The sequence below is a fragment of the Vigna unguiculata genome, chromosome 6 (assembly GCF_004118075.2).
Source record: "Vigna unguiculata cultivar IT97K-499-35 chromosome 6, ASM411807v1, whole genome shotgun sequence".
Lineage (NCBI taxonomy): Eukaryota > Viridiplantae > Streptophyta > Magnoliopsida > Fabales > Fabaceae > Vigna > Vigna unguiculata.
This window is the reverse complement of record NC_040284.1, coordinates 27,045,271-27,062,372: the sequence shown is the minus strand read 5'-3', so window position 1 is coordinate 27,062,372 and position 17,102 is coordinate 27,045,271. Positions and strand designations below refer to the sequence as shown.

Sequence of the window (17,102 nt, the reverse complement as noted above, 5' to 3'; positions counted from 1 at the left end):
GGAGGGTAATGTTGGTTCTTTTAAGCTCTTTGTGTAATATTTAAGATAGACCTAAATTATTAGATATCTCGGAATAACTTCAATAATATCTAAATGTAAAAGTGACAAAAAAAGAAGTCATAATTAAATTCTAGATAAAGTGTTTATTCTAACTTTGACCTCTGAATCTACACAAGCCTTTTAATTGTTTAGTATTTAACTTTTCTACGTGTTTGAACTATAAAAATATTTAACTTTTCTAGATAAATAAACGCGTTTTTTTTCTTCTTTTATTTGATTTTTCTGTAGATCCAATTCATGCATGTAATGTTAAGAAAAAATGAGAAAAATGAAAGCGAGGTGTTTGACGAAAGTGTGGAGAACTTAGTGTGACGTAATAGTTGGAGAGAGCAAAGCCAAATGTGTAGAAAGTAGAAACTCCATACCTAAAAAGCACCCAAAACTTGTCTTCAAAGCAATAATGAAGCAAACTGAAGAATACGACCATGCAACTACACATCAATTCATACATTACTTCACATTTTCATTATCTCATACAATTTTTTTAACTAAACTTTTAATATAATCCTATCACATATATAACGATATAACTTTTCTTTATGAGAGATACCTTTATTAATTTAACAACATACACCACTTGAATTAATCAATGATTAGTATGAAGATAAGTCTGTGGTTAACTTTTACAATCTGGTTTATATTGCACAACTTGCATAAACTAAGTTTATATAAAAAATCTGGTTACTAATTACTTTATCACAACCATTAACAAACTCTGAAGGAAAAGTGATGAATAACCAGTCATTAATGATGAAGCATCATCTTCTATCAAAACAATAACGTGCTATCTTTTATTAAGTGCAACCAATGAAACTTGCAGAGATGCTTTCATGATTTTATTACCTACAATAATTCATATTTCGTTGTTGTTTTATCAATAAAAAAACACTAATAAATCAAAGGTTCGGTACGCCTAACCTGTTGATATGTATTTTATCACAGAATGATAGTTAGGTGAGATTAAATACAGTACCAAAAGCCACCTACAACTGAAAATTACTTTAAAATAGTATTTGCTTCGGATTTAAGGTATGCTCTGATCCAGTAATTAATTTACACTTCTAGTAGATGAGACTGAAAGAAGCCACAGAAAACTGAAGATTAACATTATATCATCCCTGAAACTGCATATCAAACATGTCCAGTGATAATTCTACAACCCTTCTAAGTGCTATAATCCTCAGAAGGATTCCAATTTTAGGAGGGAATATATATATATATATATATATATATATATATATATATATATATATATATATATATATATGTATGTATATATGTGTGTGTCTTCCATCTTCCTTTTGGGGAGCTAGAGATCAAAGCTATGGCTGTGGAAATGGAAGATGGAGTCATGGCGTTGTCTTGTCATGCTGTGTGACCTGATTTCTTCAGCAACACTTGTCTGAAGTGTTGAAGGGCCACAAACTATGACACCCACATCAACAAGGCCCCACTTCTTTGAACTTGATTCATAGATTTCTGCAATGCATATGTATCCAGATTAGTAACTATAGGTAGTAAATATTTGGTTAGATTTAGAATTTCACTTCACTAAAATACAATGATGTTTAATTGAATGTTTTATTATGCAGATTGTCCGGATGAAACTTTAACTTAGATCATACAATACAACAACACATCTTAGTTTTGTTGAAAAATTATGTTCATAAAGACATACCTTTGAAGTCTGGCCTGGAACCATAGGAAACAACAGTTGACTTTTCAACACTGTCTTCACTTTGATCCTTGGGAGCCAAAGAGCCATTTTGGTGAATCTTATCATCAACATTTTCATTATTGGACTTATCTTTCAAATAACTTTGCTTTTCCCAATTGTGCCACAATACAACCACTGAACCTCCAAAGATAACAACACTTGCAACCATGCATATCACATATAGTAGTCCCTTGTACCACCATATCTCTATGTGAAATGGGGTTATGTAGTAAACATACAACAAAGTCAGCAATATCACAAAGCCAACTGTAGATGAGATAACATAAAGTCCAGACCAGAAATTGTCCCCTGTGCCAACCAGAACAGACATGCCATAATCACTAGCCATAGGGCAGAATGAAGATTTTATTGGTTTGTGAGTGTACCCCTCTTCCTGCAGATAATAGAAATCAAATACAGTTTAGTGAAGAAAAAAAATGGGTAAATGATAACAAAGCAGCATCAGAAGAAAGTACAAATTTGTATGAAGAAATGTAGACTCACCAATGGAGGATCTGATTCTCTAGTGACATAAATACGAATATCAATGTTTACTTTATCTGAAAAGGATGGACAAATTGTTTCCATGTTAATGGTTGAGAGAAGTGGAAGCTCATTTGAATTTTTCACTGCCCAAACTAGTAAAATATTTCTCGGTTGACAGGGTTTCCCCTCCCTAACACGGTGGAGAATGTCACTCAGTATAGCAATGAAGGGTGAAAGTCCAATACCACCAGCCACTAATATAAGATTTTCGTACCTAAGAACAAAATGGTAGTCATTTCATTAGCTGAAGAAGCGAAGAACAAAAACATATGTTAGTCTAAAATCTTATTTGGTCTGAAACTCCATGAATAGTAAGGAACAAGGACTAAATCATGGTTTCCATCATTTATTATGTGAGCAGAACAAAAAGATTGGCATGTAATGTAGCCACTCACATTAAATGGTATGGTACTTCGTGCCCATATGGTCCCTCCACTGAAGTTGTTATGACTGATAAATCTTTTTGTGCATCAGTATCAGTAATCTTTTGTCTCAGCTTCTCCGTCCATTTGCCAAGAACCTTTATAAGAACAGCAAGGTGATGCTTTCCATCCAAAGGGCTAGAAGAAACACTGAATGGATGCCACTGCAGCCATGATAGTTCCCGGACTTGAACGAAAATGAAACTTAGAGCATTGTACCTCAAATCTACAACATTTTGAAAAGGTTTATTGTCAGTGAACAGGTTATGGTACAAAATTATGTGCACAGAAATACTATGGTAAGTATGTAATTACTTTGAGGTTTTGAAATAACCAATTCCACAGTGCCACATGGAAGGCATCTTGAAGAGATTATATTGACTTTCCTTCGTGATTGGCAGAACCTCAGAAACCGATCAAGCAGAAAGAGAAATATTCCACCAGCAGTCATAGTGAAAATAAAGTCACCAACATGCAAGGCCAAAAAGACAACAAAGACTACGTATAATTGATGTGTGTAGAAGAACAACTCAAAGTTCCATGTTCGCACGCCAGGAAGAGAGGTCACCCACATTAACAAACCAGCTAGAAGGCTAATAACTCCTGGGAGATTGGCTACACCAATATCTTTCCATTGTACTAACTGCAAAGGGGATCAGATTATGCATAGAAATAGTTAGCATGATTATGCCAATGTATTCAAGATAAAGCTTGAACTAGTAAAGTAAAATTAGATTTTAATGTTTATAAACCATAATTTCTCTAAAGATCATGCATAAAGAAATAAAGGATGTCACTTCACCACTAATCAACAACTACCAAACCTAAGAGGAAATTAGGATAGCATTATAGACATTTTGGTAAGGCATAAGCAAAATAAAAGAACAAGACAAAAGGAGTGCAATGGCTTGTGTTATGATATACTTCTGCACCTATAGTTGAGAAACCTAAATGCAAACAGCTATGAAGGTCAATATTTAGTTTATTTTCCTTCTTAGTTTACATGGAAGAATTATTCTTTTCTAAGGGACAAAAACCATTAAAGTTGGATGAATTGTGAATCAAGATAAGATCTCTTTGGAAAAATGTAGCGCTGCTCATGCGGCCGCTGTGATCCTTCATTCACCATCATTCAATCCTTCTTTCTCCAACTAGCAAAATCCATTGAAGTTTCCATCTCCCACCATTGCGAAAAAATAACCTTTGTCTGCATTTTTCTTGCCATGACCACCATCCATAGTTGGACTTTTCACCCGTTGGCCATCAAAAATTCCTTTTCACATGGTGAGTTGTACAAAGAAAGTACATGGATCAACTACCCAGTTTAATAGTCTCCGGTGACTCATGTCTTGTCTGTAGCACGAAGAAACTAGAAGCGATCTCCTTGTGCTTGGTTCAACCGTTTCAACTCAATTTTTGGTATGATTTGATATCTCAGTAATTAGGGAAATATTTACAATTGATAATTAGAGATATTCTCATCAGTATGTTTTCCTATATTATACTTTGAGTGATTATAAATTAAGAATTTACATGCGTGATTAAAAACACAATTTACAAAATACACGTTATTAGTTTGGAAGGTTCCCTTTTGATAAATAAGTAAATAGAAGATTATCAATTCAGCACAAAATCATCCATTGATAGCCAATATTATTTTTCAAGAATGCATCATTACTGCTTGTTTTTCTTTTCTTTAAAAGCAATTGGGCCTTGTTCAAAGTATTCAATGTTTCGTTTACATCAGTTCATTAAAATCAGATTCATTCAGCAATCAAGACCTGTATCATTATACCAAATATACAATAAACGAATAAAACACAAAGGGAGTTCAAAAATAGCACTTTTGTTTGTCCTGTAAACTCAAATTCAGTGAGTATAAACTATCTTCAGAAAAGAAATCCATTAAAGAGGACTCACTTTTTGTACAAGGAGGCCTTCCATTGCCCAAGCAATGACATAGAGAAGTCCATGGATAGTAAACATCACCATTGTGAGGTGTCCCAGCCATACATGATATCTTGTGGCATGTTCAAAAGGGATATCTATATAGCGGAGAAGAACAGATCCCCTTGAAACCGGGACAAATAGGAATGCCAAACACATTAATCCAATCGCGCCGGTTCGAAGTCCCATAATTTTGATCATGAATATGCTGAAAAGAATCAAGGGAAACAGCTTTGTCATGTTCATCGTTCTTAAATCTACATGAACATTGTAAAATTTCTAAGCCAAAAGTTCTTAAAAAGGATTCCATTTTAAGCATGACCAGGAGACAATATATGGATTCCATGTCAAGACACGTAATTTAGATTGACATTTCATCACTCCAATTATACATGTGTTGGGACATAAAAGTTTCATATCGCTATAGTAATCTACACAGTACCAAACTTGGCTGAGATATTCTTGTATACCTTCTAAAACCTCAATAGATTCTCTGGGGTTTATTGGACCAGGGATTTTAATTACATTCCCCCTTTTTATTAGTTTCATGGTAGACTTTTTTTTTAAGAACCAATTAAACGCTGATTGAGAAATATGTATTGAAGAATCCCAAAATAAATCTTGAAAGATAAGTATAAGAAAAAAAAGAGAGCATAAATTCTCTGATGTTTTTTTTTTTATGTTGTCCTCGGTTAAGCATGAAAAATACATTGATGTTGATATACTATTTTTTTTTTAACATATTGTAAGATATCAAAATAAGTATTCATCAGTGTATATTGAAGGCACAGCAGAAAGATAACAAAAATAATCCACCAGAGAATGCCAATTCGTAAAGAATTAGTACTCCAACAACAAAGGGGAAAACTAGGAAGTCTTCAACAAAGAAAATAATTTCGTTTTCAGAACTACTAGCAATATACACCGTCAGTCTTTCTAATACACTCTTTAAAATTTATTTAAAACTACCAAAACCAAGGATGATTAAGTATGAAGTGAAACCCATAAATTTTAATGATTTCAAATCAATTTCAGTCCAGGAAACGGATACGGACACAACACGGACACATATATGAAGATACAGATAAATTGAAAATATATAGGACACGGAATGCGGCGTGTATATACATGTTAACTTTGAAATTGTCAACTAACACAAAAAAGAATCTAATCTATCTATCTAATATCCAACATGCGAAAAGTAGTGATAATATAAGATTTATTCCTTATTTTAATTGTCAAAATTATATGAAAGATAAAAAAATATATTTCAAATTGAACATAGTGTATCCTACAAGTATCGTACGAGTGTCAGTGTTTGATACGTATCCTATCAAACACGGGACACATCATTTATGAGGCATAGTGTGTGATACGTATCCTATCAAACACGGGACACATCATTTATGAGGCGTGTCAGAGCATCATTCAGCTAATGAGAATGTGCTACTAGCATCTATCATCTCATTAAAAACTCAGTCTGCAGAACCCAAATACAGAAGATAAATGAAGGCACAAGACTGTTATACCTCTTCTCTCTAAAGGAGGACAGATCAGATTCAGATATCATTCCAAGGGCCTGCACACTATAAGCATAAGTAGCCCAGAAAACATACAGCAAAAACAGGACAATCCCAACGAATTCTGTGGCAGAAACAACCCCAAATGGTCCTCTGATAAGCACAGGAAATGTCCATAGGCGGAACCTAGGAAGTTTGGAACTCTTCTTTCTGCAATAACAAACAAAGTACAACATATACTCTAAATCAAGGTTTCAAAAGTAACTGCAACTGCAATTGTGATCTCATTGTGCCACAATTTTTCAAAATAGCAAGGATGTGACAAAAACCGTGACCGCATTTAGAATCATGCTATGGTGATGAAGAAATTCATCAGAAAGATAGAAACGTTTCAGGAAATCACATACCCTTGAAGCTGATCCTCCCCAGTAAGATTTAGGTGCGCAATGGCAAGAAATGCAATTATGAGTAATGGGGCAGTGAACACCAAAAAGATGCTTCCTGGAAAACAAAACACATTGTTAGCTTTGAACTCACGCCACACAAAAGGTGAAAAAAAAAAAAAAAAAAAAGATAAACTAACCTGTGATTCCAAAAGGAGTGTTACGGCTGAGCTCATACCATTTTGAAAACAAGGTATTCACAGGCTTTGCAGGTTGAAAAAAAATAAAAGCTGTCCACAAAACAAAGATGACGGAGATAAAAAACTTGAGAGTCCATTTAGTAGCTGACACAAGAGAAGATGATAGTGTCTTGCTTGCAGTTTCATCGCCACGAGGAGAAAGCAAAGGACTGTAATCAAAATTGTTTTTCTCCATGGACACAAATTCTTCCTCCCCGAAAAGGGTATTCCACACAATTCACTAATGCAATTAGTTGCAGCTTCTTGAGGCCCAGTGCCACATAAAAATACCAGCTTGAAGTGGAAATGAAGACAAAAACTTTTTGTGTGGAACCCAAAATATTTATTTACTGAGCAACTTAGAGCCACCCAAATGAATTTTTCAAGAGTTTGAGATAGACCATATGTGGTGGAGTAGAAATGTAGATTTCACACATTACCAGTACAATTATGGTTTGAAGAGAGGAACAAGAATGGGACATCATATTTCAGGTCATCAGCATCAACATTAACATCGACACACTTGTTCTTTTCTTGTATTCTCTCTGGGGTCATGCATGTAGAGCCTTAGAAGAAATGGCTTAAAACTACAATTTTCTCTTTTCTGAATTCTATTGTCTTTAACTTTCTGTTATTTCTATTTTAAAATTGTTTAATTATTTTTTTCAGTCTATATATTCTCTAGTTTTTTGAGTCTAATTATGTATTTTAAAAGTTTGTTTTGATTAAACTCTTTGAATTGATTAAGAATATTTTATTAGAATTGATATTAAGAATAAGCAAATTACACCAACAAAATAAATTATTAATTTATTTTAAAATATTAAACAAAAAATTAAATTACATTAATTTTACAAAAATCAAAATCATTACAAAACTAAAAAAAATAAAAGACTAATTTGACTTTTTAAAGAAAAACATATACCAGAAGAATCATTAAACTTTTAAAATATTACTATTTTATTTATTTTGTGTTCATATGTTTAATTTTATCAGGATTATTATATAAAATTGTGTAGAAAGAAACTGAGGAAGAAGTTCATAAAGTGTTTGTGTTTTTGTTTTCTTATGAGTATAATGTAATATTGTTATTTTTATCAAATTTTCGATATGAATTAATTTGTTTCCACTCTTTTTATTTAGGTAGAGACAATATGATCCACGCACTTTCAAGGTCTGGAACATTCCTGATAATAACATCTTATGCAGGGGATTAAGATGTATTATTATTAAAATAGTTTATTGAAAATAATATATAATTTTTTAAATTGCTTGTGAAATGAATAGATAATATTTATATATCTAATGTTAAAATAACTTTTGAACAAAAGAGTAGTAAAATATTTTTACAGAATGAAAAACCAAAACCCTTTTTTATTGTGTAGTGGTCAGAAGAAACCCCTTTGTCTCAAATAGACAGACACATAAATGTTTCGCCTTGTTTTTCTCGCCCAGAATTACAATGAATTAAAAATAAAAATAAAAAATAAATAGGAAATTGGATTTTTTTTATATATATTTGTGTAAGGCTACAAATAAATAAGAAATAGAGACATAATGTGAAATAGACAGATAAATAAGTGGGAGCATGTGATCCACTTGTTGCTTTGAGTACCCAATATTGCCACGTGTTTTCTTCTCTATCTCTTATATTTCATTCCTCATGCAAATGCCACAATTTTGCAAAAGGACAATGAGTCATACAAGTATTTCAATTTAATTTGGTTTTGAAGAAATAATTATTAATTTATATTACTTTAGTTGGAGATAAAAAAAAATTGTAAACATCTCATATAACTAAAGTTTTATTTAGAAAAGTTTAGTTCAAAACACTATAATAGTGCATACTTTTAGTTTAAAGTTATTATAATCTTGTATGTAACGATAAAATTAACTATTTAAACTCACCACTTCCATTATTGTTAGTAATTTAATAAACTCACCGCTTCACCGCTAAATGTACAAAGAATATTAACTATATTCTAAATTAAGAATTATTATGACGAATTTTAAAAATATATACCACACGTGTTGCATATATCAAAGCTGAAAACATCACTAGCATTATAAAATAATATATTTTTTGTAAAGGAGAACTCGAATATTTTTACTAAATTATATATACAATTCAAGTTATCTATCTTAAATTGTTATTGATTATATATAAATAAATATATATATATATATATATAAATTGTTATTGATTATATATACTGTATATTTTCTTTTAGAAACTAATTTTATGAAGTTATTTAATTTTAAATTTATTTATAATAAATTTAAAGTATAAGTATTTTCTGTAAAATAAATCCATACAACATTAGTTTTGTTCTTTTATGATGAAAATTTTGGAGTTTTTCTTTAGTGTGTAATGTATTTTGGATTTGGTTGATAACACTTGAGTGAATGACAGGAGAATTATGATATCCTGTTCAATCTTTTCTCCAAATAGTCCACAAGAGTTAACTAATATTTATTTTATTATTTAATTTTTTGTTTGCGTGGATAAAAATTTATAAACGAAAGTTGTATAAAATTTTTAATATTTAGAATTGTGTAATAAAAATGAATAAGATTAAGTTAGTTTTAAAATTTATTTTAAATATTTAAAAATAAAATAAAAAACTAAAGGATCAAAACTATAGATGTCAACGGGGTATAATAATAGCTCTCACGTACCTTACTCGCGTGATAAATATTCACTCGTACCCGTACGGATATCCATAGGTACCACTGATATTTATAAAAAGAAAAAATTTAATATTTAACGATAAATTTTAACTATAAATTAATCAAAATACAATGCATCAAATCTATAAATTTTAAACAAAGTACAAATAACTCATTTAATTAGTGTTGAATGATAGTCTACAAATAAATAGGGATGTTTTAAAACCAATTGATAAAAAATAATTCATTCAAAATAAATGTGTCAATATTTTAATTATTTTTTTATTTTTTTTTTAATTTAACTTAGAATATATATAGGGTATGAATATCCACGGACACGAATACTATGATACTCGTACCCGCCTCGTTAACATGCGGGTATAACACGTACCCGTTATCCATGAGTATCTATTTTCAATGTCAATTTTCTGTCTATCGGCTACAAATTTTATCCACAAATACCCATAAGTATGGATTTTTTTTGATATCCTATCTAAACCATACATCTTATATTATATATAAATTAAAATTTAATTTAATTATTTAAGTATAAAGGAATTGGGAAAAATAATTGACAAAAAGAATTTACAATAAAATTTAAAATACAAATAAATTAGGAAAATTATAAGAAAACTGAAATTTGGAATTAGTCGTGGCAGGAAAAAAAAAAGGTAATATATATGCGTAAGCTATTCGTAACACAGGTTAAACATTTTTCTGTTTGTTTTTTATTTCTAAAAAATGGATTTATATTATACTTAAATAGCTAATGTTGTCTTCCATCTTCCTTTTGGGGAGCTAGAGATCAAAGCCATGGTTGTGGAAATGGAAGATGGAATCATGGCGTTGTCTTGTCATGCTGTGTGACCTGATTTCTTCAGCAACACTTGTCCGAAGTGTTGAAGGGCCGCAAACTATGACACCCACATCAACAAGGCCCCACTTCTTGGAACTTGATTCATAGATTTCTGCAATGCATATGTATCCAGATTAGTAACTATAGGTAGTAAATATTTGGTTAGATTTAGAGTTTCACTTCACTAAAATACAATGATGTTTAATTGAATGTTTTATTACGCAGATTGTCCGGATGAAACTTTAACCTAGATCATACAATACAACAACACATATTAGTTTTGTTGAAAAATTATGTTCATAAAGACATACCTTTGAAGTCTGGCCTGGAACCATAGGTAACAACAGTTGACTTTTCAACACTGTCTTCACTTTGATCCTTGGGAGCCAAAGAGCCATTTTGGTGAATCTTATCATCAACATTTTCATTATTGGACTGATCTTTCAAATAACTTTGCTTTTCCCAATTGTGCCACAATACAATTTACAAAATACACGTTATAAGTTTGGAAGGTTCCCTTTTGATAAATAAGTAAAAAATGAAATCACAAAAGTAAATAGAAGATTATCAATTCAGCACAAAATCATCCATTGATAGCCAATATTATTTTTCAAGAATGCATCATTACTGCTTGTTTTTCTTTTCTTTAAAAGCAATTGGGCCTTGTTCAAAGTATTCAATGCTTCGTTTACATCAGTTCATTAAAATCAGATTCATTCAGCAATCAAGACCTGTATCATTATACCAAATATACAATAAACGAATAAAACACAAAGGGAGTTCAAAAATAGCACTTTTGTTTGTCCTGTAAATTCAAATTCAGTGAGTATAAACTATCTTCAGAAAAGAAATCCATTAAAGAGGACTCACTTTTTGTACAAGGAGGCCTTCCATTGCCCAAGCAATGACATAGAGAAGTCCATGGATAGTAAACATCACCATCGTGAGGTGTCCCAGCCATACATGATATCTTGTGGCATGTCCAAAAGGGATATCTATATAGCGGAGAAGAACAGATCCCCTTGAAACCGGGACAAATAGGAATGCCAAACACATTAATCCAATCGCGCCGGTTCGAAGTCCCATAATTTTTATCATGAATATGCTGAAAAGAATCAAGGGAAACAGCTTTGTCATGTTCATCGTTCTTAAATCTACATGAACATTGTAAAATTTCTAAGCCAAAAGTTCTTAAAAAGGATTCCATTTTAAGCATGACCAGGAGACAATATATGGATTCCATGTCAAGACGCGTAATTTAGATTGACATTTCATCACTCCAATTGTACATTTGTTGGGACACAAAAGTTTCATATCGCTATAGTAATCTACACAGTACCAAACTTGGCTGAGATATTCTTGTATACCTTCTAAAACCTCAATAGATTCTCTGGGGTTTATTGGACCAGGGATTTTAATTACATTTCCCCCTTTTTATTAGTTTCATGGTAGACTTTTTTTTCGAGAACCAATTAAACGCTGATTGAGAAATATGTATTGAAGAATCCCAAAATAAATCTTGAAAGATAAGTATAAGAAAAAAAAGAGCATAAATTCTCTGTTGGGTTTTTTTGTGTATTATCCTTTGTTAAGCATAAAAATTATATTGATGTTGATATACTAAATTTTTTTTTAACATATTTTAAAATATCAAACTAAGTGTCTATCAGTGTATCTTGAAAGCACAGCAGAAAGATAACAAAAATAATCCACCAAACAATCCCAATTCGTAAAGAATTAGTACTCCAACAACAACAAAGGGGAAAACTAGGAAGTCTTCAACAAAGAAAATAATTTCGTTTTCAGATTTCAGAAGTACTAGCAATATACACTCTGAGTCTTTCTAATACACTCTTTAAAATTTATTTAAAACTACCAAAACCAAGGAAGTATGAAGCGAAACCCACAAATTTTCAAATTTTAATGATTTCAAATCAATTTCAGTCTGAATACGGATACGGAAACGGGTACAGATACAACACGGATACGAAGATACGGCTAATTGAAAAAATATAGGACACGGGACACAACATATATATATACATGTTAAGTTTGAAACTATCAACTAACACATTGTCAACTAACACAAAAATGAATTTAATCTATCTATCTAATGTCCAACATGCGAAAAGTAATGATAATATAAGATTTGTTCCTTATTTTAATTGTCAAAATCATATGAAAGATAAAAAGGTATATTTCAAATTAGACATAGGGTATCCTACAAGTATCATACGAGTATCGGTGTCCGATGAACACGAGACACGCCATCTATGAGGCGTGTCGGAGCATCATTCAGCTAATGAGAATGTGCTACTAGCATCTATCATCTCATTAAAAACTCAGTCTGCAGAACCCAAATACAGAAGATAAATGAAGGCACAAGACTGTTATACCTCTTCTCTCTAAAGGAGGACAGATCAGATTCAGAGATCATTCCAAGGGCCTGCACACTATAAGCATAAGTAGCCCAGAAAACATACAGCAAAAACAGGACAATCCCAACGAATTCTGTGGCAGAAACAACCCCAAATGGTCCTCTGATAAGCACAGGAAATGTCCATAGGCGGAACCTAGGAAGTTTGGAACTCTTCTTTCTGCAATAACAAACAAAGTACAACATATACTCTAAATCAAGATTTCAAAATTGCAACTTCTGTCACATCATCAAAAGTAACTGCAACTGCGATTGTGATCTCATTGTGCCACAATTTTTCAAAATAGCAAGGATGTGACAAAAACCGTGACCGCATTTAGAATCATGCTATGGTGATGAAGAAATTCATCACAAAGATAGAAACGTTTCAGGAAACCACATACCCTTGAAGTTGATCCTCCCCAGTAAGATTTAGGTGCGCAATGGCAAGAAATGCAATTATGAGTAATGGGGCAGTGAACACCAAAAAGATGCTTCCTGGAAAACAAAACACATTGTTAGCTTTGAACTCCCGCCACACAAAAGGTGAAAAAAGAAAAGAAAAAGAAAAGATAAACTAACCTGTGATTCCAAAAGGAGTATTACGGCTGAGCTCATACCATTTTGAAAACAAGTTATGCACAGGCTTTGCAGGTTGAAAAAAAATAAAAGCTGTCCACAAAACAAAGATGACGGAGATAAAAAACTTGAGAGTCCATTTAGTAGCTGACACAAGAGAAGATGATAGTGTCTTGCTTGCAGTTTCATCGCCACGAGGAGAAAGCAAAGGACTGTAATCAAAATTGTTTTTCTCCATGGACACAAATTCTTCCTCCCCGAAAAGGGTATTCCACACAATTCACTAATGCAATTAGTTGCAGCTTCTTGAGGCCCAGTGCCACATAAAAATACCAGCTTGAAGTGGAAATGAAGACAAAAACTTTTTGTGTGGAACCCAAAATATTTATTTCGGAAACGATATTTCAACAAAATAATCTGACAACATTTTGACAATACACGTATGGGGTTGGTTTGTTTGAAAATTTGGCAAAGTGAATTGGAGAGAGAAAGAGAGAAAGAGAGAAAGGAAAAAGGAAGAAAGGGAGAAGTGAAACAGAGAGAGAAAGCAAGTGCATGTCGCCGGAGTAACTGGATTTAGAGACCCACGTATATGAAGTTTTCGTCGGCAAGAATTTCGTTCTCACAATAGCCAAAATAAATAACTGTATGAAAAGTGGGGAGTTACTCATACGTATGTGGAAAGTTACGTCGGACTTTATGATTATTGATTGCAGATTTTGATAAACTTTATTTAATTTTCCTATTTCGATCTTTCATTCACTCACTCACAAAGTTTTTTCCATCATTAAAAATGCATGCACTAAAGGAGCTAGTTTGTCTAACTGCACGATAAGCTAAAAACACAACTCAAACAAAAGTGGGGAGTAAGTCATACGTATGTGGGGAGTTACGTCAAACTTTGTTTTCAAACATTGCAGATTTTAATATAGTTAATTTAAATTTCGTGTTTGGATCATTCATCATTCATTCACTGACAAACAAAGTCCTTTCCATCATCCAATCCCCATTCAATGAATTGGGTAGTAGTCTAACCTCACAATAGCCAAAATAAACAACTGTATGAAAAGTGGGGAGTTACTCATACGTATGTGGGGAGTTGCGTCGGACTTTATGATTATTGGTTGCAGATTTTGATAAACTTTATTTAAATTTCCTATTTTGATCATTCATCATCCATTCACTCACTCATAAAGTCATACGAATGTGGGGAGTAACGTCAAACTTTGTCATTATAGGTTGCAGATCAAATAAAGTTGCTGGTTGTCTTCAGTGGGGAATGACAAATGCATTTGTGGGGAGTCACGCATGAATATGTGGGGACTGATGTTGGTTATTACGTTTTGAGGGTTCATATTTCTTTAATAGTTAATTTGAAATCGCATTTTGGTTCACTTTAATAACTCACTTGAAATAATTTTCCATCATCAAATATGCATTGACTTAAGTGGTTGCTTTGTTCATTGCCAATTGGAAAAATAATCAGAACAACCACAAACTAGGGAGTCAACCACTTATTTGTGGGAAGCAGTGATGCAAATTTCTAATTGCACTTCCACTTGGTTACAAAATTTAAATATCATAATAGACATTATCATAACAGATAATGTCCTACATACAATTTCAATAAGAGATATTGTTCTTTGCCGTCGACGACGGAAGGTGGCCGCAGTTTCCGCAAACCCACTCCTAACTCTGAATGCAACGGTCTGGATGAATGACAGTGTATGAAAATAGTGTGAGTAACCTTCGGTGTGGACGGCGAAATGGTTGCCGGCGAGAACTTCATGTTCGTGGGTCTCTGAATCCGGTTACTCCGACGCCAGGCACTTGCTTTTGCTTTCTCTCTCTCTGTTTCACTTCTCCCTTTCTTCCTTTTTTTTCCTTTCTCTCTTTCTCTCTCCAATTAACTTTTCCGGTTTAGATTTTAAAGAAATCAATCATGTACGTGTATTATCAAAATCTTGTCAAATTATTTTGTTGCAATATCATTTCCGACATGAAATAGACAGAGAAATAAGTGGGAGCATATGATCCACTTGTTGCTTTGAGTACCGAATATTGCCACGTGTTTTCTTCTCTATCTCTTATATTTCATTCCTCATGCAAATGCCATAATTTTGCAAAAGGACAATGAGTCGTACAAGTATTTCAATTTAATTTGGTTTTGAAGAAATAATTATCAATTTATATTACTTTAGTTGGAGACAAAAAAAAAGTTGTAAATATCTCATATAACTAAATTTTTATTTAGAAAAGTTTAGTTCAAAACACTATAATTGTGCATACTTTTAGTTTAAAGTTATTAGAATCTTGTATGTAATGATAAAAATAACTATTTAAACTCACCACTTCCATTATTTTTAGTGATTTAATAAACTCACCGCTTCACTGCTAAATGTACAAAGAATATTAACTATATTCTAAATTAAGAATTATTATGATGAATTTTAAAAATATATACCATTACACGTGTTGCATATATCAAAGCTGAAAACATCACTAGCATTATAAAATAATATATTTTCTGTAAAGGAGAACTCGAATATTTTTACTAAATTATATATACAATTCAAGTTATCTATCTTAAATTGTTACTGATTATATATATATATATATATATATATATATATATATATATATATATATATATACTGTATATTTTCTTTTAGAAACTAATTTTATGAAGTTATTTAATTTTAAATTTTTTTATAATAAATTTAAAGTATAAGTATTTTCTATAAAATAATTCCATACAACATTAGTTTTGTTCTTTTATGATGAAAATTTTGGAGTTTTTCTTTAGTGTGTAATGTATTTTGAATTTGGTTGTGAATGACGGGAGAATTATGATATCCTATTCAATCTTTTCCCCAAATAGTTCACAAGAGTTAACTAATATTTATTTTATTATTTCATTTTTTTTTTGCGTGGATAAAATTTATAAATGAAAGTTGTATAATTTTTTTAATATTTAGAATTATGTAATAAAAATGAATAAGATCAAGTTAGTTTAAAAATTTATTCTAAATATTTAAAAATAAGGATCAAAATTAGGGATGTCAATAGACGGGTAGGATACGTATAGTAATTTCTCCGTATCCTACCCGCGGGATAAATATTTGTCTCGTACCTGTACTCATATCCGTGTGGATACATGCGAGATAAATATTTGTCCCATATGTGTACTCATATCCGTGAGGGTACACGCATATTTTTTTAAAATTCATGGATATCCACATGTACCCGCGATATTTAGAAACAGAAAAATTTAATATTTAACAACAAATTTTAACTATAAATAAAAATATAATGCATGATATTTATAAATTTCAAACAAAGTACAAATAGTTCATTTAAATAGTGTTGAATGACAGTTGACAAATAAATTTAGATTTTTTTAAAATCAATTGATAAAAAATAATTCATTCAAAATAAATGTGTTAATATTTGAATATTTTTTTTTATTTTTTTTAATTTAAATTAAAATATAGAGGGTATGGATATTCACGGGTACAGATATTATGATACTCGTACCCGCCTCGTTAACATGCGAGTATAAAAAATATCCGTACCCGTTGTTCGTGGATATCCATTTTCAATATTTATTTTTTATCCGTTGCGGGTTTTATCTGCAGATAATAAGTATGATTTTTTTTTTTGACATTTTTAATAAAACTATACATCTTATATTATATGGAAATTAAAATTTAATTTAATTATTTAGGTATAAAGGAATTGAGAAAA

At 31.5% G+C, this 17,102-nt stretch overlaps 2 protein-coding genes across 2 annotated transcripts; both read right to left on the bottom strand.

Moving 5' to 3' along the window:
• Positions 1-1,044: 1,044 nt before the first annotated feature.
• On the bottom strand, positions 1,045-7,385 carry LOC114188066 (ferric reduction oxidase 7, chloroplastic-like). Its single transcript, XM_028076568.1, has 9 exons — positions 6,796-7,385; positions 6,620-6,713; positions 6,222-6,422; positions 4,666-4,900; positions 3,061-3,388; positions 2,719-2,971; positions 2,282-2,537; positions 1,739-2,171; positions 1,045-1,539 (listed from the first exon to the last, which is right to left on the bottom strand). The coding sequence occupies exons 1-9, from the start codon at positions 7,028-7,030 to the stop codon at positions 1,370-1,372; spliced, it is 2,205 nt and encodes a 734-aa protein (XP_027932369.1). The 5' UTR covers positions 7,031-7,385; the 3' UTR covers positions 1,045-1,369.
• Positions 7,386-10,157: 2,772 nt separating this feature from the next.
• Positions 10,158-13,939, bottom strand: LOC114188067 (ferric reduction oxidase 7, chloroplastic-like). The gene is made up of 6 exons (XM_028076569.1): positions 13,359-13,939; positions 13,181-13,274; positions 12,757-12,957; positions 11,231-11,465; positions 10,672-10,816; positions 10,158-10,472 (listed from the first exon to the last, which is right to left on the bottom strand). Exons 1-6 carry the CDS (start codon positions 13,591-13,593, stop codon positions 10,303-10,305), a joined length of 1,080 nt encoding a protein of 359 aa, XP_027932370.1. The 5' UTR covers positions 13,594-13,939; the 3' UTR covers positions 10,158-10,302.
• Between the last annotated feature and the right edge of the window lie 3,163 nt (positions 13,940-17,102).